Here is a 23,514-nt window from a genome sequence, read left to right on the forward strand (position 1 = left end):
GTCAAATTTTTAAAATCGTCTGCTGCAAGTGTAAAAATAATTATTTTTGTTTATCACTAAAAGTTCTACACGGAAAAGCTTTGATCTTCTCTTTCTCTTTACACTTGACATTAAAAAAGTCATTATCTACATTATTTTCTCCCCGGCTTTTCTGATCCAATCAAATTGTTTATAATTTATTTTCCTTCTAAATGGATTTGATACGTTGATAAAAGTTATAAATTTTGTTCTTAAAACAGCTGTTAAAGCCCATTATCTTATGCTAAATCAGTCGTCGTGTACTTCTGTTTCTATCAAAAGCATTTACCGGTATACCGGCAGTATGTTTTTTCAGATTATACTTTTTGCGGTGTTAGCTCAAACTTTTGCTGATGAATCTTGTTATTCTTATGGAGGCGGGCACGTTTATCCCCATGAAACAACAAGATCAACTGTTGGACAAAATTATGCTACAAGCAAAGCACAAAGTATTTTTTTTTTACGTTCTATAATTTTAATGTCTGCTTGCTATGACAATTGTTACACTAACTTTTTTTCTATTTTTACAAGCTTTAATCTTATTGCATACTGTACCTTCATTTGAAATGATATTCCCTTTAATTTTTACTCTCTCTACACTGTATATTTTAAATTGCATGAAACTTGTTTGATTTTTAAATACATTTTTATGAAATTAAATCTTTAAGAAGGTGCATCTGGTAGCAATAGAAAGTTATGCCAGTCTTAAGGTTTATAATTTAAAGTTTATTTTTTATTGTAATTTTCAAAGCTTTGTAGATGCTTCTATTGTTATAAGAAAATTAATGTCAAATGTGCTAAATTGAATTTAAAATTTGTAGTGTATATCTTTAAATCTGCAGCCATTTAGTCCAATGCAGCTAATTTTTTCAACAAGCTTTTCTTTTCATTATAGTTTTAAAAGGTATTTATTAAAACTGTTGTTAGTTGAAAATTAATTTTAAACTTATTTTATACTAAATGTTTTGCAGTTTCCAAACCTGCACCTAATTGGGAAAGTACAGCTGTTGTTAATGGAGAATTTAAAGAATTAAAGTTGCAAGATTTTAAAGGAAAATACTTAGTGTTTTTCTTTTATCCTCTTGATTTGTGAGTATATTTTAAATAGTATAATTTTTGATTTTAAAATTATTACATTTTATATGTTATTTAATTCAGAACTTTAGATCAATATTTTTTTTTATTAATCACTTCCAAATATTGTTACTTCAAATTATTCTCAAAGTGAGTGAGTTGAATGCAGTCAACACTTTCTTAACAGTGCAGTCACATCAGGCTACATTTCTGTTTATGATATGCAAGGTACTCGTGACCATGATGTGGAAAGATAATTTTTTTTTCCTTTGTCAAACTTAATAAACTGCACCATTTGTTCAATGTGCTTATATTATACAAATGTTTACTTTTAGCAGACCACTAATCAATTTTTACTAAATAATTATAATTCAACCCTAAAAAATTTGGTTATTTTTTAATTAAAGAATGTATCGAGTCTGTTTTATTATGAAAGTTAAAAGAAAATTGATTGGTTTTGCATATATGGATAATAAGTTTTCAGTTAATTGTGATTATAATTTTTTTTTAACATTATTTTATAAATTTGATCAATTTTTGCTTTTAGGGAATTCTAGTTGCTTTTTCTGTTAGTTGTGAATATTATTTAGCTATTTGAAACTGTAACCTATTTTTTATGTAATTATTTCATTTAAAACATTTTCACTGTTTGATGAACAAAAGCATCTTTGTATAATTCATTTATAAGAGCTTGCTTTTCTAACCATTACTTAAGTATCGATTTACTTAATTACTTAAAATTGTTCTTGAGGCTAGCAGAGACACAAGTCAATAAATCTAAATTTAATTTAATTATCTCTGATATTTCACAATTGTAAATAGACTTGAATTAAAAAAAAAAAAAAAAAAACTTGGGCATTTTATTTGAACAATGTTTTATTTCTTTTCAGCACATTTGTATGCCCGACTGAAATTATTGCATTTAGTGATCGTATCAAAGAATTTCATGCAATAAATACTGAGGTGGTTGCTTGTTCAGTAGATTCACAGTTCACTCATCTGGCATGGTAAGGCACTGAATTGGTAACATTTCTGTTTTTATATTTCTCATTATCTAAGCCTTGTTATAAATACAGTTTATTGTATCACAAGGATTCAGTTTTAAAAAAAATTGTTGTGATAAAAATTGGGTTAATTGTTTTTATCTTTGCAGAATTGCGTATAAGATGTTAGATTAATTTTCAAATACTATTAATTAGGTATTGCTTATTTATTTTCTTTAAGATTTCTTTATTGAAGGCTTAATTGAGACCATGTGTAATTCTGGAGTTATTTTGTCACACAAATTTAGGCTCTACAAAAGTTTCCAACTGGAATATTTTACTCTAAAATTTAAAAGATAAATTTTAAAAAATAAGAATTTAGCTAATATTTTAATTTTGAGGAGCTTTTAGCAGGGTAAGAAATCCCATTGTACTATTTATTGAGGAACAGAATTTTTTAAATGTATATTTTTTTTTTTTTTTAGAATTTTATTTTCTTTTATTTGAATTGTAAATTTCTATGTAAAGAAATAGCATGCTGTTATTTATAATTGAAAAATTGGGGGTATTTCCGTATTGTGATCTGCCATGCCAACTACAATTATCCAAAATTGTTAGAAGAAAGCTTCTTTCTTTGAAGAAATAAACAATAGAAATGTGGAAATTGAGCTGACTGAAATCGCTTGTGAGCAAAAGAGGTGTATGGTTGGTTTAACTTCAATTTTAGGTGCTTTCCAAAGATCATCCAATCTGTTTTTTTCCACTCAGTGCAGATTAATTTTTAAATTTGAACAATGATGTGTTGTTGTTCAGTGGTGCAAATTTAAACTCATTAGATGGGCTGAGGTCTGTATGCCTGCCAATAATTTTCTTTAAAAAATAAGTAAACAAAATTAACTGATTATTATCTTAAATAATTTCTTTATGAATTAATTTTTATATATTTCTAAGAAAAAATTTTCATTTGATGTTCACGTAACAAGTTTAAATTATGATTAGTTTTAAACATGTGCTTTTATAGTTCAAACTGTCTATAACAATAACTTCTCAATAACAATATTTTATCTAGGTCCTTAGGTCATTATAGACAAGTTTTACTGTATGGGACATTTTATGTTGGAAATGAAAATATTGAGATAATTTGTGTATGTTCATTCAAGTAATGAAAAAACTTATTTTTTTCAACTTGACATTTAAAATTTGCAAGGGCTATCAACAAATTGAGCTATAGACATGTTACTTGATTAAAAACTTCATTTAAAATTTACTAATTCATTTGAAATACATTAAATTTTATTTAAAATGCATCCATTCAAAATGTACTAATTGGAAACAGTTGGCATGTTTCTAGTGCTCAAAAACAGACACTCATTTTCAAGACTTGCCAGACATGCATGAGAAGAAACAAATGTGATTTGAAATATAAAACATTGCCAACAAAAAATAAAGATGAGAAAAACTAGAAAAACCACAGTAGCCAAGAGAGGATAAAAACAGAACAAGAAAAACCGCAGTGTCCAAGAGGAGCAAATCAGGGTAAAATGCATTTCCATGCATTATGGAGAGGTGTTCTGTTTTTTATCTTTTGTTCTCTCTGGTCTACTGTGATTTTTCTAGTTTTGTTTCTCACTATTTTTTTTTTTTTTTTTCATTTTTGTTGGCAACTTTGTGTTTTATATTTCAAATCACTTTTGTTTCTTCTCATTCACATCTGACAAGTCTTCAAAATGGGCACCTGTTTTTGAAGGCTTGAAATATGTCTACTGTTATTTCAAGTTTGTATATTTTTTAAATGAGTGAAGTAACATATTATTGCTTCAGTTTTTTTGGGATTATTTATTTAATGTAGACATTATGTTTATAGACGATTGACATCTAACTTTAGTATAAGCATTTTGTTTTAATCTAGTCTGGCTTAATTGAATAGTTTTTTTTTTTTTTAATTTCATCATATTTAATTACCTTAAAGTTTTTTTCCCCTTTTCTTTGGACTTTTACTCCTTTTATTTAAATCATTTTAAAATTTCGAAACATTTGTTGTCAAAGTTGGTTTTATTTTAAACATATTTTTCTTTGATACATAAAATTTTTTTGTTAATTTCTTTTAGGATAAATACTCCGAGAAAAGTAGGTGGACTTGGACCTTTAAATATTCCTCTATTATCTGATCTCACTCACCAAATTTCAAAAGACTATGGAGTTTATTTAGAAGATTTGGGTCATACACTGAGGTATATCTAGAATCTTCTTTTTTTTATATAATCTAAAATTTTTTGAAAAATCATATTTTTTATATAATCTATGGATTAAAATATAAGATGTTGATAAAGAAAATTTATGTATATTTAGTTTGTTTTTTTATTATATTTTGGACAAAAATTACTTTCTGACAGTCTGCATCTAATTTGGACTGTACTTGCAACAAAAGCTTAATTTTCTCCATACTTTTATGACTGTAATCTGTTAGATCTATAAATTTTTTGATTTTAATATTGATTGATGTCTAATAAAACCTTTAAATAATATAACTTATTTCATATTCATTATTCCAGCTTTTTTTTTTAAATGAATAAAATTAATTTCGTATTTTTTACAAAATAATATATTTTATAAAGGAATGTTTCCAAGTTTTCCAAAACGCTAATTAGCATTTAACTAGAATTAAAATTCACAACTTTCTTTAGTGAGATTCATTGCAATTTTTTGTTATGAAGTGAGAAAAAGTACATGGTTATTAAATTTTTTCTTATCAAGATATTATATTTTAAATCAGAATATTTCTTTTAATTGAATTTATGTGCTTTAAATTTTTCCAATGTGAGGGAATTTATAGTTATTTTTTCTTTTATAATGTTTAACAAGGTCAGAATATTTTATTACAGTGTCTACTAATTTATTATTATTGGTAAAAGAAAGAAATGCAAATAATAATTTAATAGTAATGCATTTATTGACTAAAACTTTTCTTTTATATTTTAAAAATTTCAAATGTGAGTAAAATTCTACAAAATTTTGATCAATCCGTGTTATTTACTCAGTATGTTACATTGGAAAAACTTGTTTTTTGTTGCTGGAAAGCCATTTGTTTAATGTTCAGAAAAATCTAGTGCTGATACTCAGATTTGTTTTTTAAGTCTTCTAAATAGTAGTTCCAAATAAAAAAAATTTATTTCTCATTTCTTTTCCATTCCGTTATAATTTTTTATTAAAACTGAAATGTGCTTTGAGTTTATTAAAATGTATCTTAATGTTTAATTAAATGTAATGTTAATTAAAATGTATTCTACCTAGCATAGTTTAACACTAGAGAAATCTTAATTTTATTCCAGCTAGATGAATTTATTTAGTAGTAAACTAAAAAGAGTTTTTATGTTCTGAATTATGTTCCATAAGCATTTAGTACAATTAAAATTAGTTAATCAAAATTAAACCTGAATTAAAATAGACCTTAATTCGAAAATTCAATCAAAAGTGTAACTCAATTTCTTAATTAAAGATTTGGGTACCTCAAATTCACTTCCTTTCTGATTTACATTAGGACGTTTGAAAAATTGAATTGATAGTTTAACTTTGCTTACTTTTGTTATGATTTAATGAATTAAATATTTAACCAAATATTTAATATAGATTAATTAACTATAGTAATAGGATTAAAATTAATGTTTTGAAATAAATAAAGTTAAAATAAAAATTACTCAAACAACAGTATAAAATGCTTCTACTAAATAAAATTTTCATTTCTAAAAATTTTTTCATTTAATATTGTTAACATATGTTATATTACTGCATTCAAAAATGTCTTACATTTAATCTCACTTGGTGGGGCACTTGTGGCTGAACCTTATCAGTCATGTCATTTATGTTTGGGTTGTAACTTATTTTTTTTATTAACACTCACAAGATTCACTTAAATCTGAAACAAGGCTGTTTTTACTATTGATAATAATATCTAATTTATTATTAAAATACCAGCTCAAAATATAGTGCAAATTTCATGATAGTTTGAAATTTAGTTTGGGTTACTCTTTGCATGTACTTTCCAAGAAAAAGGATATGAACTTCCATTGTAAAGAGAGTACTATAAACAACCTTATATGACCCGGAAAATGTCTCAATGACACCAAAAATTGAACACGTTTCTGGATCTGCTTATAATTGCCTCAAGTATTAAAAATATTTAGTTTTTTTTTCTTTTGAAATATTAATTTTAAAAGAAATTTAATGCATGCTTCTTGTGTGCCACTGAAAAGACTATTTTTCCACTCAGTGGCATGCTTGCCATTGGTTCGCTAGCTCCGATTTAGGCCATTTCTTGAACACTAGTTGCATAAGTCTTTGATTAAATACATATAACCTAGATAATAAAAAAAATTTGTTCAGCTAATATTATTTTTCTTAAAATTGACACCATTATATTGTTTTATTGAAATGTTACATATTCATATGTAACATTTCAATAAAACAATATAATAGTGTCAAAAAAACAATATAATGTATACAATGTTTCATATTTCAATTCATTTTCAATATTATACAATTCATTTTCATATTTCAATAAAACAATATAATGTATACAAAGTAATATTTTGTAAATAGGGGATTGTTCATCATTGATGAGAAAGGTGTGCTGAGGCAGATTACCATGAATGATTTACCAGTTGGTAGATCTGTTGATGAGACTCTGAGACTTGTTCAAGCATTCCAATATACAGACAAGCATGGAGAGGTATGTCCAGCTGGATGGAAGCCCGGTGCAGATACAGTAAGTTTTATAAATCTCTTAAGGAATCATGGTCTGTTTCGCAAACAAAATCTCTTTCATGAGCTACTAGCAAATATAATTTTTACATTTGGTAGATTTTTCTGATAGTAGATTGAGATTCTCTTTGTGTGAAATTGAATTCTACACTATCTCCCTCTTTCTACTCCCTGTTTCATAAGTGTGATACATGTCACATGATCCTAGACTTATGTTTTCACAAATGTGCCATACGAACTCAGCCCCATTCAATAGACTGTTGCTTTTTTTTTTAATCATACAATTTTTCCATTTTTAATATTCTGTGCCACATTTAATTTTAAGAGTGTCACAACCAAAATTTAGGGAGGCACTGCTCTAGGCTGAGTAATTTAAATAAAAGTAAACAATAATAAATTTTAATCTAAAAAACTAGTATTCATATTTTCAATTGAATTTTTAAACTTATTTTATTTCATTAAATAATATTGTATTACAGTACAGAACCCGTTATCCGGAAATCAGAAAACCAAAAAACCGGAACGAAATTCGATACATTTTCCCGCCATTTAAAAAAAAAAAAAAAAAAATTTCTCCTCATAGGATTTTAGGATTTTTCTTTCGATTTTGAAAGATGTTTACATTACCATCATTTTGGAAATAATCATTAGTGTATTACTTCATAGTTTTTTCTTCTTTTTAAGATTATTTTCAATTTTTTTTTTAGTTGGGTTTAACAGTAAAAAAAAAACGGCTTTTTGCAGCGATTCAGAAAACCGGAAAAATCAGTTATCCGGAATAGTGATGGTCCCGATCGTTCCGGATAATCGGTTCCCTACTGTATTTGAAATTTATTTAATGGGACCCTTCGTTTAAAAAAGTTACATCCCTGTTTATTGTAATAATGTATTATGTATGTGTGGTTGATCTATTGTTAAAGCTCACATTATTAAATTAATCTACTGTAAAAATAGTACTCAACTAAGAGATAAATTCTGGAAGCAAAACATGTGTTTTTTGTAAAACAAACTTATTTTTGCTGTTGTAATTTAATATAACTTATATTTTAATCCTGAAATGAATAACATACTTTTACAGGAATGTTTAATTTATTTTATGATAGCACTTCAGGAATTTATCTTTGTTAGATACCTACAAATATCCTTCACCCTAAATAGCTCTAGTGATTTTTTTATTTTTGGTAACTTCCTTATTGTTCCTGTCACTTTGTCATCAACAGTTTTGTAACTGTTGAAATTTGCTAACTTTAGAACATGTTTATAACTTTTTTTTTTCCTTTTGTTTGGTACAGAATAAATGAGTTTAATTAAATGCCAAATTCCACTTTCAAATGACCATTATCACTGTTCCAGTATATGTTAGGCTTATGCTAAAGATAAAAACATCACATTGTTCTTATTTTATGCATTAATGTTTTTAATCCGAGTTTATTAAAAAAGAAAATGTATTGAATTTTTTTTAATTTATATTTTTAAAAAATTTCAAATTACTATAGTATGAAATTAATTTTCTTGTTTATTTTTCAGATTATTCCTAATCCTTCTGATAAACTGAAATATTTCAGCAAGTTCGATTTATGAGCAAAAAGAACAATTCATTTGAGAAGTTGACTGAGTCATTTTTTTATTTCTTTTTTATTTTGTGCATTTATATTTCACTTTTATGAAATGTTCATTTGCTCAAATAAATATTTTCAAAAAGTTAAAAATGTGTCATTTATAATTTGGAAGTGATAGCTTGTGAAACACAGTCACAGACATAACAGCAACCAGAAGAGTTGCCAACCTTTTAAATTACAGTAATATAGTGCTCTAAGGTAATATTTCTACTCATCTATAGCACTATATACCGTAATGCAGTGCTATAGAAAGAGTATTCTTGAATACTAAAAGCTCATTTCAATTTATTTTTAATTTTATTTCCTTTCAGTACCTATTGGTCTTACTAAATATATTACTTTGAATATTAATAAATTACATATATAGACATTTTATAATGTGAATTTGATATCTTTTTTTTAACTTTTGAGAGGTAAAAGAAATCCATTCACATATTGACGTTTTTACAGTGAATTGAATATTTATTTTAGTAAAATTTTTATTCCAACTTTGTATCTAGGAAATATTTCTTCTCTTTTGTAACTTTTATTTCTTTGCAGACTGTATGTATCCATTTAATAAATGGCGAAGTAAATCTTATTGAAATTTATGTAGCAATATGTTTTTAAAAAAAATGTATTGGAACAAAATATATTTAATGTACACATTGTTGTGACATTTAGTTTGAAATTGCAATAGCCCATACAAAAAAATCTCTTCACTTTACATAAACTTTTCTTGTCAGTGTTTGAAAAGCTCATGTATATAATATTGCACCAAGAAACTGTAGTTTTTGATTTCTAAAAACTGTTATGGGAAATATAGTAAAAGAAAAAAATTATAGACGAAGTTTTAAATCATAATTTGTCTATATTTTAATCTAGTTATCTTCTACAATGCTCTTATTTCATTTAAAATATGTTATATTAATAACCTCTGATGCTTGACATTTCATTATAGAAATCCTAGAATTTATGAGCAAAAAATACCATGGCAATAAGTTTTGTTGCTGGAGAGGAAAACTTTTTTTTTTCGTCTTCAAAAATTTTCTTACAATCCTATAATGAGTCTGGTGTACTTGCCTGACGCCCTTTTTCCTACAACTCCTTTGCTTAAAAATAAATCACAAAAACCCTGACTAATAAATTGATCAGAATGATCATTTATTTTTTATTAAAACTACTGTTATAAATAATATAATTAAATTGTATAAACAATAGTGAACAATGACTAAAATAATAAAAAAATATTTATAAAAATTACAACAAAAACTTTCTTTATTGGGGCATCCATGCATATTCTTTCCTTAGTGTCCACACTGTCTGGCAAATGACCAGATTCATCTTTAGTATTCAAAGGTATTATTTTGTAATACGATTTAAAATTGATCAATATCTGTTAAAGGTAATAAAATAAGTAATTCTTTTTTAAATTTTAATTAAAATCTAAAGTAGTTCTAAGTAAAATAAATTTAAACTGACTTAAGCATTTTTCATTAAATTGAATAAGGTAGGGAATTTTATTATTCGTTTAAATAATGGAGATGCTATGTTTATTATTCCCTATTGTAGATTTATTTGATTTTAACGTATGGAAATATATATCTAGTTACATTTGAATAAAAAAAAATTAGATGCTAGAATCTTAATTGCTATTAAATTTCACTTACATCCTCAAATTTATAGACAATTTTGTTTCATAAACTTTAGAATAGAAACAAATAATTTTGATTTATTTCTTTTTAAAAAAAGGGGGGGGGGCACGTAGACTTTTAATTATTTGACAAATAAAACACAGTTATAAACCTTCAATTTGTAAGTTCTTTCTTTTAGGCTTTTATTATAAAATAAATGTATGCATAACAACTTAAGATGAAAGAATTAAAAATGTTACATCTTTTTTTCAAATGCTTAGATTGATGCTATCTATTAAAAATTTTATATCAAAAAAAAATTTTAACAAATTATTTTTGAGCAATAAATTGTAAGTTGTGTCAAGTTTAACTGCTAGTTTTAACGCATCACTTATCGAAAATGTAAATGCAAAGTTTTCAATTATTTTAGGTGACAGCACCCTTAACAGAGTTTAAGGGGCTATAGTCTAAGGGCATTAAACATTGTTACAAAACTTCAACTATGATAAGTAAATGTATGAGTTATATAACATAATTTCACTTTACGTGACCCCAAGTTAAAACGACACGTTAAAAAAATCGCTATATAGCTTTATCTACTATTATTCCATAGATGCCAAGAATGTTTTAATGCCAATTATGACATCCACACTAAGCATCCAGTATAGCTACCGAAAGTCATTTTATTCAGAGAAGCGAAGAATTAATTCAAACTATATTTATTTTTTTACGGTTACTGCACAATGTTAAACACCTTAAATCTCTTTGGATGTCGGGAGAGTGGCCACCAGATTCTTTACCTAGGTTGTTGTGTGGTTAAAAAAATTATGTAGATTACTTAACATTAATAGTTGAAAGTAATTAATACACCGCCATATAGAAATCAGCATGAAGTCCAGTTCACAATCAGTGCAATTTTCTTTTCAATGCATACAATAAATTTATCAATCATAATTTTCTCATTTAAAAATCTAATTCACACTTTTTCTATGAAATATTAGTCCCTTTGGTTTATTTTCATATTATTCATTGAAAATGTCTGCCTTAAACCATAGTATTATTTTTAAGGCATTTTACACACAAAGAATTATTTTAAAGGGTCCTTTTAGGTATATGCTTTTTGAAAAACATTTTATAGAGTGGTAGACAATTAAAAATTAAAGCTTTTTGAATTTTTGGCAATTTTGCCAACATTTAAATAGCCTGAGAGAGCTGGAACAAAGTAGTGTTTCATATAAACTTAGTGTTCATTTACATGAAGTTGTGTCGAAAATAACTTTAAATCAAATTTACAAAACATAAACTTAGCCACCACTAGAAGAAATGTTCCCAAAAAATGTAGAAAGTTGGCAGTCCTGTATTAACATAATTACCTTCCTTGATTGTTTTATTAAAATTAATCCCAGTCTTTAACTATCAGTAGGGTTCAATATTTAGAAATGACAGAATTTAACTCAGTTCAAAATGAAAAGTTGAAGAATTGCAGAATTTATGGCATTGTTACAAAACTTATGTTATAAAAATACACATTGCAGTAACCGCATAAATTTATTTGAAATTTTTATTTAAAAAAGAAATCTTAACATCACTTGCCCATCAATCTGTTAACCAGATATAAGAATTTAATGAAAGTTGCATTTAGTCTAAAAGAATTATAATAACTAGTACTATGATTAATCTTTTTAAAATTCTCACAGATAAGCCACAGCAAAACTCTAGTTCAACTTTATTTATACAATTCAATGCATTATAGTTTTATTTATAGTACATATTTTCACAATGCTAAACTAAAACTAACAAATACATAAAATACAATTTAAATGGCAGGTACAATTTTCAATTAAAGTCATTATGGATGTTATAACAGTTAAATCTATTTTCTCATTAAAAAAATTTAAAATTTTTATTTTTCTTTGCTTATTCCATATGCACCACACAGAATTTATATCACAATACAGTTATTGGTGCTTTACATAAAAAAAAACTCAATATTTTAAAATCAAAATTCACTATACCTGCATCCAAAAATAATAACAAACTATAGGTTACAATGAACATAAAACAAGTTTATAAAATTATAATGTACAGTGCACAAAAAAATAAACGAACCTCCCTGAATAACTTTTGATCTAATGATCAGATATTCACTTTCTAATGGATCTTCACTTTCTTAATGGTTCGAGGGGGTGACCTCAAATATGCTAACTAGAACAGACAATATTTTAAGCTATGAAATCAGACACAAAAACCTATTTTCTCTGAATAAACATACCTCTCATTCGAGGGAATTGGATTTCTGACCCCCCACCCCCCAAAAAATATAGGGAGCAGTTGCACTCTGGAAAATATGGTAATAATATTTTGGTCATGAGAGTGCTCCTAAGTTTGGACCCCTTTATGTTAATTTTACTTTTTGAGTATTTCACCATATCTCGAGGAATTTAAAAGCGAATTGAAAACTTTTTACACACAAATGCAATCATAAAATTTATTTATCCTAAGATAATTCTATGCAAAAAATAACTTAATAAATCTTTATTTCATTTAAAATTAGCCAAAAAATTTTACATTGTAAGGTATACAATGTGTTATATTATTTTAAAGAATAAAATTTTATATAGCAAAATACAAAGTATGTATTTTTCTAATTAGATCTCTCATTACCAATTCGACTGATTTAACTTAAATTTTGTAAAATTATATTCTTTAAAAGGAAATATAGCGAAATATGCAAAAAAAAAAGTAAAACTAACAATAAAAGGTCCAAAATTTGGATGGCTCTCCTGACCACCTATTGGCACCATATTTACCAGATAGCGGTCACCCCCTATATTTTGGGGGTCAGAAATCTGAACCTGTTGAAAAAAAAGGTATATTTAATTAGAGAAAGCACGTTTTTGTGTCCGATTTCATAACATAAAATATCATTGCCACTAATTAGCATATTTGAGGTCACCCCCTGGAACCATTAAGAATGAGTTCTAGAACATAAAGGTTCGATAATTAGATTAAAAGTTATTCAATGCAGTCTGTTTTTTATTTTGAGCACTGTATATTACAACTTATAGCAAATACAAACAGAAATTATAGGATAATTAGTAAGACTTGCAAAAAGTAATAAGATGCATAATAAGTGCTGCTTATCAAATACTGACATGTCTAAGCTAAGGATTTTTGAAATAATTGCCTTAAGATGCTGCTGATAGTAGGAAGTTCTTTTTTTCATAGAAAATACTCAACAAATAGAAGTAAATTCAATCAAGTGAAACACATATTTTTTAAATCTTTCCAAAAGATCATTTAAAAAATCAATGCATATATTACTTATTTACATGTAAAGCATATTATAAAATAGTGTTACCATGTATTTCTCCGAATTTCACGCACACAACAAAAAATAATAAAATGAAAAAAAATATTTGCTTGCTAAAAAATTGTCCTAAACTTTATCGAAGTACTTTTTTTCTTCTTCTTCATTTAACATCTCTCACTTCAAAATTCTAATATCTTGAAGGTAAAAAAACAATAGCTTTGTAATTACGAACAAATGAAGAAAAAGTTTAAAATGTTGTTTAATGTGTGTACAAAAATTCACATAAAAAATATGGCATGATCTAAGAAGACAATAATGAAGAACTTTAATGTGTAAAAGAAAAAAAGATAGGTTATTTTAATGACCTTAAAGAACATTTAAATGAATAATACTGTTGCAAAAACTTCCTGTGTAATTTTGTATGTGTTATCCAGTCTATAAAAGGTTTGGTGAGATTAGCGGGTTACAAAAAAAAAATATTTATAGACAAATATTTAATAATGTATGCAACAAATATTTTTCTATTATATGACAAATTGTGTATTAAATAACCAACAGTGAACAGACCCTTTCTAGAAGCTGTGTACTTTTTTCCAGAAATACTGCATTTATTTGAATCTTAGCTGCACTTTTCATCCTATGCTAAGCTATTGAGAATCCGGTTCGGCTTACAATCGAAGGGAGAAAAATACTCTGGGTGGTTGAAGTTGAGTTTTCGGAGCATGATACTCTCGGTTAGACCAACAACAGGTTTATGAGCGGAGGAATAGTCACTGACAACAAAAATTTTATCATTGATCAATGACGTAAGAGAGCCAGGAAGAGAAATTCTATAATACTACTAATTACTATTATACTACGATTCTTTCTCCTGCAATGCATGCAAGCAATTCTCAACTTTTGATACATAATATCTGATTCTGTTCACAATAATTATTATATAATTTTTTTTTATTAAATAGTTAATTTTATATTATTTGCTTTTTTTCCAACTTTTCCCCACAATTACTGTAAATTATGGGATCTCACGTCTGTTATTTTGAGAAGTCCGAGCACTTAATTTTCTTCTTTCTGACATCTCGTGAAGGGGATAAGGATGCAACAGCAATTAATCTTCTTTCTATTCCTCTGAAAGAACAGTAGAGACAAAAAGAACTCTCATATTTTATTACGGTTTTGCCGAAACGGGATATCCTTTTTACACTGATTTTCATTTTTTCACAATATGTAGAGAACTTGGGGCACAACTTTGAATCGATGGCAGCTTAGATTCGAATAAATCTGTTACCGTCAAAGAATAATAAACATTGCTTTTTCATAGGAGTGACAAAAAAATTTACTCAATATTTTTTACCCTTTTCCAGCAAACTTTTTGAGAATCAATAAAGTATCTACACAATAAACTTCCGATTAAAAATACATGGCATTTTAAATAAGCAAGTTTTTTTTTTTTATAAGTAGTACTGTTGTACGACTAACTTTTACAAAAGAGATAAAGATACATATATAAAAAAATTGCTTTCGAATTGACTGACTTTTTTTTTTTTGCACCTTTAAAATCAAGGTGAATCAGTTACTATCCCATATCAACATATCAAGCAAAAACGTCCTTCAAACATGTCATGAGTCATCTTCTTCCTCCTCTTCATTTGTTATTATGTTGAAAAATACAGCAGTTAACTCTTGGCAAATTTTGTTTTGTCTTCTAAATGGCAGCTGCTTTAGAGTGTTGCCCATAAAATTCATCAAGTGATCAATAGTATCCAGCTCTTTTTTATCTTTATACAAGGATAAATCTGTAAATTGGAGAAAAAAAATGAGAGTATTAACTAACATAAATTTCATTCATTGATTAAATTAGTTCAAATCTATTTCAATACCATGTTTGTATATTAAAGATACATAAGATTTTAAATTTATAAAGTAATTTTTATAACTATACTATGCTCCACTGCATACAAATGTAAAAAAAAATTTCCAAGAAATAATTTTTGATTTAATAAGTAGACTTTCCTATACTATAATGCTTTTAAATAATCTCAAGGAAAAACATTAAATATGCTAATTATGAAGTGCTGCTTAGAAATTAATGTACAAAACATGGGATGGTGGACGCAATTAGTAAAACATTCTCTTAATAAGAGCTCTACAAAACCTGAGTACCCAATCCCTATGGTGCCTGAAAATCTTACTTGACAACCAATATTTCAGTAAAATTGAAATTCAAAAAAAAAGTCTGAAAATCTGAATATTTTCAAGAAGAAAAAAATTACTTTTAAACATAACATTCAACTAGAACATTTATAAAACCTGCATCTTCTATGAAATCAACTTGAAAAATTAAAACTTAATAGTTAAATAGTTACTTAATAATTAAAACTTAACTTAATCTTTCATCTATTATATATAATTCTCTTAAGTAGCTTCCAAATTTTGGCTGTATTTCTTTTCCGCCGGTGGCAACGTTAGCTTTGTTTTGAAAACACCAAAGCATTCTGTCTTTTAATGATGTGTTTCTGATCTAATATATATAATTCTCTTACGTGGCTCCCAAATTTTGGCTGAAGTACTTTGTACAACTAAATAAGATTCTTTTCACAACAGTTAAATATTTACTTTATTTTCTTCATTCATAGAGAAAACAGTCGGCAAAGAATTCTGTTAGGTTAAAAAACATTTCGCTAAAAAAATAACGAATTCTAAAAGAAATCAAAATAAACAACTTAAAAAATAACAATGCTGTTGCCAGTCATAGAATTTTTTTGAAAGTTAACTTAGCAACATAAATCAAAATGACATAGAAGCGCAACTAGATCAAAATTATGATACCTGAGTGGTTGACATAACAAATTCTTCAATTCTAAAAGTGTTGTATCGCCAAATGCCCAAATTAACAATTGTGTTCTTAAAGAAATTCTATAAAAAGTTTTAAATAAACAACCTACTTCTACAACTGCTTCTTGAAGAACTTGGCTCATTGATTAAAAATATTGTTTTAATTTTACAGTACTAACTTCACTTCTACTTTCATTATTGCTATGACCCTCTTTCATTACATTTTACAACTTCATGCTAAATTTGAGGACTTTAAGTTGTTTTGTGGTTGAATACTGACATTTAGAAATGTGTACATAAAAAAAATAATATTTAGAGGTTAAGAGTTGCCTCAGAAAAATTTGAATTGTTGACATTGAACTTAACAATGGAAACAATCGTTTTTGTGAAATATTGAATTGTATTGTTGACATCAAAACTAAAAATATTGTGTTTCAACTTATGACCTTAATTTATACTTTAGAATCGCCTCGGAGAAATTTGAATTGTAAGCAATAACTTAAACAATAAGTTTTATTTTAACTGACAAATACTATATTATAATTTTAACTTTTTCTAAGACTATACTCATTTTCTTACTCTTTTCTTTGTTTTTTATACATTTTATTTTTTTGTGATAAAATAAAAAACTTATAGTTGTTCTGCTTCTGAACACTGATGCAAACACAAAATGATGGGCTTCATCAACAATCAAAAATATATACATTCATTTTTCAAATTCCATATTGTTAAGGTGGCGCCCTTTAGAAAATTAAAAATACAAAATTATCTTCATCAAAGCCGATGCTTTACATCCGGCGTTCAGTGGCAGACTACTATTTCATATTGTTTTACAACACATGGCTTTAGCCCTCTGGTGGGAAAGACTTTAAAACAAAACTTACAACAGTTACTTTTCTCAACAACTGAAATTTAGAATAGTGTGATTAAGAAAAATATGTGAACTGTTTGGAATTTCAAATTAATATTGAAATGTACAGGTTTAGAATTTTCTACAGTGAAAAGTTTTCGGAACTTCAGTATTCAAAAAAGTATACAAAAACTAGACGTTAAGAACGTATCCAATGAGCGAGCAAAGCGAGCATTGGATTGCGAAGCAATCTAAAATTAACTGTGAAAGCAGTTGCGGGGGTTGGAGAGCGCCAGCGAGCAGGGGGCGAAGCCTCATAGTATGATATATTACCTTTCATATACTTCTTAAACCTTTAAGATATGTCATGAAAGCATCCAGAACTCTTAATAGATATTTGCATTAAAAAGTATTGCTTGAATTATATCCTCTTTGGTGCCCCTGTAGCAGAAATGCAGCGACATCATTGCAGAACATTACAAAGTTCTAGTAGAAAGTTTTTTTTTTTTTAAGTAAGTCTTCTTTTCCGAAAAAATTTACATGTGAAATTTTAATCATGCATTTAGATAGTCACTTTTTGGCATGCTCAACTTCCACCGATAGTATGGTAAAGCAATATAATGTTTTGATTGCATTTTTGGCAGTTATTGGTATTGATTTTTACATGGTTTTTTAGTTATCCCAATATATTTCAAACAATATGGAAAACTTGAGTATTTACTTATAAAGGCAATGATTCTATCGATTTTTTGGCTGCTACTGCTATTGATTTCTCCACAGTTGTCAAATACAATATTTTTTATACGATGCTAATTAATACAAGAACCTAATCTCGAAACAAAACACGCATTTGAGTAACCCCCTTTTGAGGACTCCGATGAGTGTGATTTCGTCGCCGATCTTTTTTTCTGCAATTACTACTATGGATCTCATGATTTCTAATTATTTTTCAATTATTATGATTATCTACAAAATGAGAAGATAAAAATAGTTAGTGCGTTTTCTCCCCCAACAAAGCGTGAGAATATCACCCTTCATATTAGAATAAAAAATTATTACATGTTTAATTAAAAAATTATATTATATATTAATATATTTTAAATTAGAAACACATATTTTGTTATTATTAAAAGTATCTTGCAGAAAGATATTAGTGCTCAAGTTTTGTCACAGCTAGTGCGAAAGAATTTGGTCACAGGGTTTCATACGCAATGGTATGTGCACGCTGTATACACATAAAAAACACACTATAATGTGTTTCATTTCAAGACACAAAATTTCAAACATATAAATCTTTAAATAAAAAAACAAACTTTTAAAAATAAAAAAAAAGGATAAACCAAGAAATAATGCAGATTTAAGTTAAAAACCAATGATATGTACCTATGCTATCGTCATCATCAAGTACTCTTCCATTTCTAGAAGATTTTCGAGGAGATGGCTGGTCTGTTTTAGGCAAGATCTTAACATATTTTCGAGGAGAACTCTTTGCTGGTGTGTGTGTACGAGATTTTGGACCAGAAGGCTTAGTAATAGTTGCTTGTGGCTGGTCTGTAGGCATAACTATCCTAATGAAAGTACTTGGCGGCATCAAAGCAGTGGATGATGAGCTTGAACCATGCAATCCTGCAACACTAAAAGTTGCTGCGGAATCTGTTGCTGATGAAATATTAGTAGAAGATGGCGACGAAACTTTAAAAGATGTTTGTAGTTCTTCCGCTGATGAGTCTCTTTCTTCTTTCATATGTTGATAATCTTGAGATGATTCTTCTTCAGCGGAAATGCTCTCTTCATTCATAACTTCATCCAGTTCTTGAGCAAATGGCTTACTAGAACAAAGAAAAAAATATTCTTGATTAAATGTACGTATTTTCTATTGTCAATCTTAGCAAATTTAAAAATTGTTGTACGAATATTGTTTGCGATAATAAACTTTTGCATTTTCCTGATCAGTCCTTTAAAAAGATGAATCTGATATTCATTCCTCTACATCAATGTTTCCCAAAGCGTGGTACGCATACCCAAGGGAACAATTTAGCAGGGGTACACGTTCATATACAAAATATCTTGCAACAAACAGAATTCTCAAAATTGTTTATTTAAAAGCAAAACTAGCCATGGAAATTTACAATTCCGTATTTTTCTATTGGCTATTTTTTGCAGAATTAACAATTAATAATTAGTGGTGTCAACAGCCAGTTGCGATTTTTAACTTTTATACAACTGTTTTAAAGTAAAAAATCATTCATTTTTTTATTAGTGGTACTCAGCGTTACGAAAAATTTAGAAAGGGTACACAAAAGTCATAAGTTTGGGAGATACTGCTCTACATCATCACCTTCCTCTCCTCCTTTAATGATGCCATCAATGAAAAAGAAAACTGAGAACAAACTTATCTTGGACAACACTATACTTCTACAGTCTGTCTACGCAAAAAACTCCTCTTGCCAATTTGTCTAGGAGCAGTGGCGATAAATATGGTTATGACTATGGCTATTTCAAGTAGGACTGTCGACTCAAAATTTCAAACAGGCTTTGGCCATGGCAGCAAAAGAAAGGTAATCATTTTCCTACAGTATATTATAAAGCTCCCCTCTTTGAAATGTGCTATTACTTTTTCCAATAGTTACAGACAGCCTTAGACATTGTGTTGAGAGGAGTTCTTTATATAGGCAGACTATATGTAGAATCTTAAAATAAATATCAACTTCCTTTAAACTGTACTAGCTTAATCAATTTTAGAAAAATCTTGAACAACTAAAACCTAAATAGTAAATCTTGTATTTTTCGAACTATTGAGTTCTGAACAATATGCAAGTTAAAAATGGAAGAAAGAAAGTTGGCATTTTTTAGAAACATCACAACTACTTGAAACTAAATCGCTACAATAACTCTAACAAATCTTAATCAATTTGTTTCCCGAATTCGGTATGCATTACAACTACTTCGAAATTGGCAAAATATTTTAATCTTAAAAAATCTTAAACAAGTAAAAGTATGATTATTAAATGTAAATAGGAAGAAGAAAAAAAGACCTCAGATGTAAAATGAAGGAAATGACCTCAACTGACAATTAATAAAACAAGTTTACATTTATTATTTCTCATTGAAACTGATAACATTATACATGTTTACTATAAAAGTAGTAAAACATCTTTAACTTTTTAGTGTTATAGAAAACATTATACTGAGATGAGAATAAAAAATTTTTGTACCAAACCCTTTAAATAATTATAATTTTTAATAATTTTAGAATATTCATTGATTTATAATGTTATTACTTACACATCTTCTAGGTGTGGGTCTAAAAATGTACACAAGTCATAGTACAGCCATCTTTTAATGCGGGCTGACTTAGGACCTCGAATTTTATCCCTTTTTTCCTTCCTGTATCTATCTCTTATCACCTTCCAGCGATTCATACAATCAATACCTACGTTGATAAAAAAAAAACATATAAACATTAATATAAATGCAAACTCTTCATTTTGCAATGTAGCTAAAGTCTTAATATTTACTGGTGATGAAATAGTCTAAATATTAATTTATCACAGGAATATTCTCTAGAGTACCTTATCTTTAAGCAGCCTCTACTTAAACACATGCGACAATTTTTAAACAATAACTACCTCTTGTTTAATTGTCTTGTATTTAAAAGTTTAAGCAGCATTAACATAAAAATTAAATTGCATGATAAAATATATTTTTCATCAAAAATGAAATCTCTTTAAAGATCCAATACTGATTTTTAAAAATAATTTCATTTTTAATAAAATGTTTTTTTGTTATTTTGTATTGACTATCAAAACAAAATATTGAAAGAGTTTAAATTAATTACATTATAAAAAAACTAGTATGGTTTAAATGAAATAGGTTAATGGATAAATTTCAACTTAAATATAAAATTTCTAGTTTTATTTTTTAATTACTTACATTAAATTTTCAAAATTAATATAAATGAACACAACCTGGTTCAATGCTTAGTTTTAACATTTTTTAAAAATTTTTCACTTCTTTTTGGTGTTTAATCAGCATTATTTCGATTTCATCTAGTTTATAAAAAAGTTGATTTTTCTCTTGAAAAATGTCTAAACTTTAACTAAAGTGACCTTATATTACACAATGCAAACCTCTTTGTAATACTTTTTTAATGCAGTGATGCAGCTCCTCTACTAGGTACTTAATAGTTTTTTCACTTAAACTTTCTGCTGCATTGATTAACTCTTGTAGCTAGTTTCAATCCCTTCGTCACAACCTCATCTTAACGAAAGTTGTTTGAAAATCATGGATTTTTTTAAAAATATTTAATTTTTATAAAGCTTGATATTAATACCACAGGGATAAGTTTGGTTAAAAACGAAAAGAGGTAAAAAAAAATGTGAAGAAATATGATGTAACATTTCAGCAAAGAAAAAAAATATGTAGAAAGCATTTTATTTGTGCATGGAAAGTAATCAACGAATGTTATCATTGCATTTGCATTAGAGGAAAGATAGTAAAAATTTTTGTTTCTCCTCAGACATTATAAAAAGGCAAACTTTCTTTGAAGAGACTTCCTTTTTAGTAATAGTAAAAAACTTTACATGATGGTGGACTCAGCATTTACATTAGACAGTGTTTTCATCACAGAAATATGGTTGAGAATTTCTCACTCTTTCTCAAAAACAGGGTGAGATTTCAAAAAGTTAAGTGATATTTCTAAAAATTAAAAAAAAAAAAAAAAAAAAAAACACAAAGAGACTTGGGAAAAAAATCATTTCTTTAATTAAAATACATTTTTAACATCTTCTAATTTTTAAAACATTGAATATTTTTGCTGCACATCATATGGAAAATGTTCTACATCTACTTTTTCATCAGCTTTTCTCATTAGGTTGCTCAAATGCGAATTTTTTGCGTTTTAATCGTTTCCGCCCACATTTGCTTCAATTTTCATTTGACTGTTTCGGAGTAGAAGATATTGCCTTCACAAGGTATTTATCCATCTTACATTAATGCACAAAAAATTTGAACATCTTACATGAAGAAACCTTACCTATGCGTTCTGAAAGAGGTTCCGTGATTCCCAGAGATGGTGTTCTGTTGTTCTTAAAGGTTCTGAACAATACTTGTAAATAGGGAAGCTAGATAATGGGGCAGATGTTGAAAATATGTAATGAAAGATCCAGGAAGAAAAGTTAAATGGATTTTATTCTAAATGAGAAACTTTTTTCAAAATGCGAGAAATTCTCTAATTTTGAAATTGGTTTATAGAATGCGCAAATTTTTTGCAGTGATCATTTTTTAATGCGAGAAAAGAAAAAAATATGCGAGACTATCGGTTGTAGTGAAAACACTGTTAGAGTAGAAACTGATGCGAAAATCTTCCCCTGACTCTTAATAAAAATATAAGTAAAGTTACTATGAAGAAGTTAATAATTATCGTTTGAGACAGTCAATTTTAGTCAACCTTTTTAAAAAATATATATATAAGAAATGCAACCTTAGGAGAATAGATAAAAACAAACATCATAATTAACAAGATACGAATTATTAAATGGGTTTTTTCTTCGACTTTTAAACTTTTTTTTTAAATTGCCCTACTCTAAAAAAATATATATCTCAATATATATTTGTATAAGTAAGAAAAATCTTCATTTAACATAAATATACAATAACATTTAAAAGGAAATATATTTAATAAACAGGATAAAAACATGTAATTTCTTTCACCTCAATAACAAACATTTAATATTGTTAATAAAATATAATATTGCTAATATAATAAAATATTACCTTCCATGCCCAGTTTTCGACCAATTTCCTCCCAAGCAGCCTGACGATACTTGGACCGTTTATGATTCATTTCATTTCTATCATACAAAAAAGAATACCTCTTTACTTCGTTGATCAAAATACAGTCTTTTCGCTGCTTTGAATTGAGATTATTCAAGCGGGCAAACGAAGCGATATTCATCATTATGCTCTAAATTATATGGCACTAGAACTTTAGCCAATGACTTAACTATTTCAGAAGATTTATAATAAAACTGGTCTTTCAACTATGTTGTATTCTGCTTGTTTACCTCCTCTATGTTTATTTTGAAAAAAATTGAGTTTCGTGCAATTCAGCTTCACCGTTGCCTACAATAAAATGTTCACATTAATGTTTAAAGTGAGAGTCAACCATGAAAGTTTCTAAGCGTTTCCCTTATTATACAACCAATCAAAAGCGTTGATTTAAAGGTCTCGTCGCCATTTTTCTGTAAACGTCAAAGCATCTGCAGTAAGGACGCGATTGGTATTTTAGAATCAGATGCTTAAAAGTGACCAATCAAATAGAAGACACAAGTGCCAAAAGATGAAAGCAGTATAATGAAATAAACGCCACGAGAACATCTAAGAATTCTCTAAGTTTCGACTTCCTTTCCCAGGTAGCGCTAGTAACAACAGTTAATAAACGAAAAATTGT

General features: G+C 27.4%; 2 protein-coding genes across 2 annotated transcripts; one reads left to right on the forward strand and one right to left on the reverse strand.

The window, feature by feature from the left end:
- Positions 1–29: 29 nt before the first annotated feature.
- On the forward strand, positions 30–8,542 carry Prx4 (Peroxiredoxin 4). Its single transcript, XM_016074800.5, has 6 exons — positions 30–467; positions 990–1,107; positions 1,983–2,099; positions 4,184–4,306; positions 6,672–6,837; positions 8,361–8,542. The coding sequence occupies exons 1-6, from the start codon at positions 260–262 to the stop codon at positions 8,412–8,414; spliced, it is 786 nt and encodes a 261-aa protein (XP_015930286.3). The 5' UTR covers positions 30–259; the 3' UTR covers positions 8,415–8,542.
- A 5,873-nt stretch (positions 8,543–14,415) lies between these two features.
- LOC107456832 (uncharacterized) lies at positions 14,416–23,484 on the reverse strand. The gene is made up of 4 exons (XM_016074796.5): positions 22,839–23,484; positions 20,349–20,496; positions 18,447–18,892; positions 14,416–15,174 (listed from the first exon to the last, which is right to left on the reverse strand). Exons 1-4 carry the CDS (start codon positions 23,020–23,022, stop codon positions 14,999–15,001), a joined length of 954 nt encoding a protein of 317 aa, XP_015930282.1. The 5' UTR covers positions 23,023–23,484; the 3' UTR covers positions 14,416–14,998.
- Positions 23,485–23,514: the final 30 nt, after the last annotated feature.

Source organism: Parasteatoda tepidariorum, chromosome 1 (assembly GCF_982258835.1).
Source record: "Parasteatoda tepidariorum strain Cologne lab strain chromosome 1, Ptep-v5.0, whole genome shotgun sequence".
Classification (NCBI taxonomy): domain Eukaryota; kingdom Metazoa; phylum Arthropoda; class Arachnida; order Araneae; family Theridiidae; genus Parasteatoda; species Parasteatoda tepidariorum.

Excerpts from the sequence above, each read along its gene's own strand:
- Prx4 (XM_016074800.5), top strand. The coding sequence starts at position 260 with ATGCTAAATCAGTCGTCGTGTACTTCTGTTTCTATCAAAAGCATTTAC. Across the intron at positions 2,100-4,183 it reads CAGTTCACTCATCTGGCATG|GATAAATACTCCGAGAAAAG; the intron begins GTAAGGCACTGA and ends AATTTCTTTTAG. Across the intron at positions 6,838-8,360 it reads GGAAGCCCGGTGCAGATACA|ATTATTCCTAATCCTTCTGA; the intron begins GTAAGTTTTATA and ends TTTATTTTTCAG.
- LOC107456832 (XM_016074796.5), bottom strand. The coding sequence starts at position 23,022 with ATGATGAATATCGCTTCGTTTGCCCGCTTGAATAATCTCAATTCAAAG. Across the intron at positions 20,497-22,838 it reads TCGAAAACTGGGCATGGAAG|GTATTGATTGTATGAATCGC; the intron begins GTAATATTTTAT and ends TTATCAACGTAG. Across the intron at positions 18,893-20,348 it reads GACCCACACCTAGAAGATGT|TAAGCCATTTGCTCAAGAAC; the intron begins GTAAGTAATAAC and ends TCTTTGTTCTAG.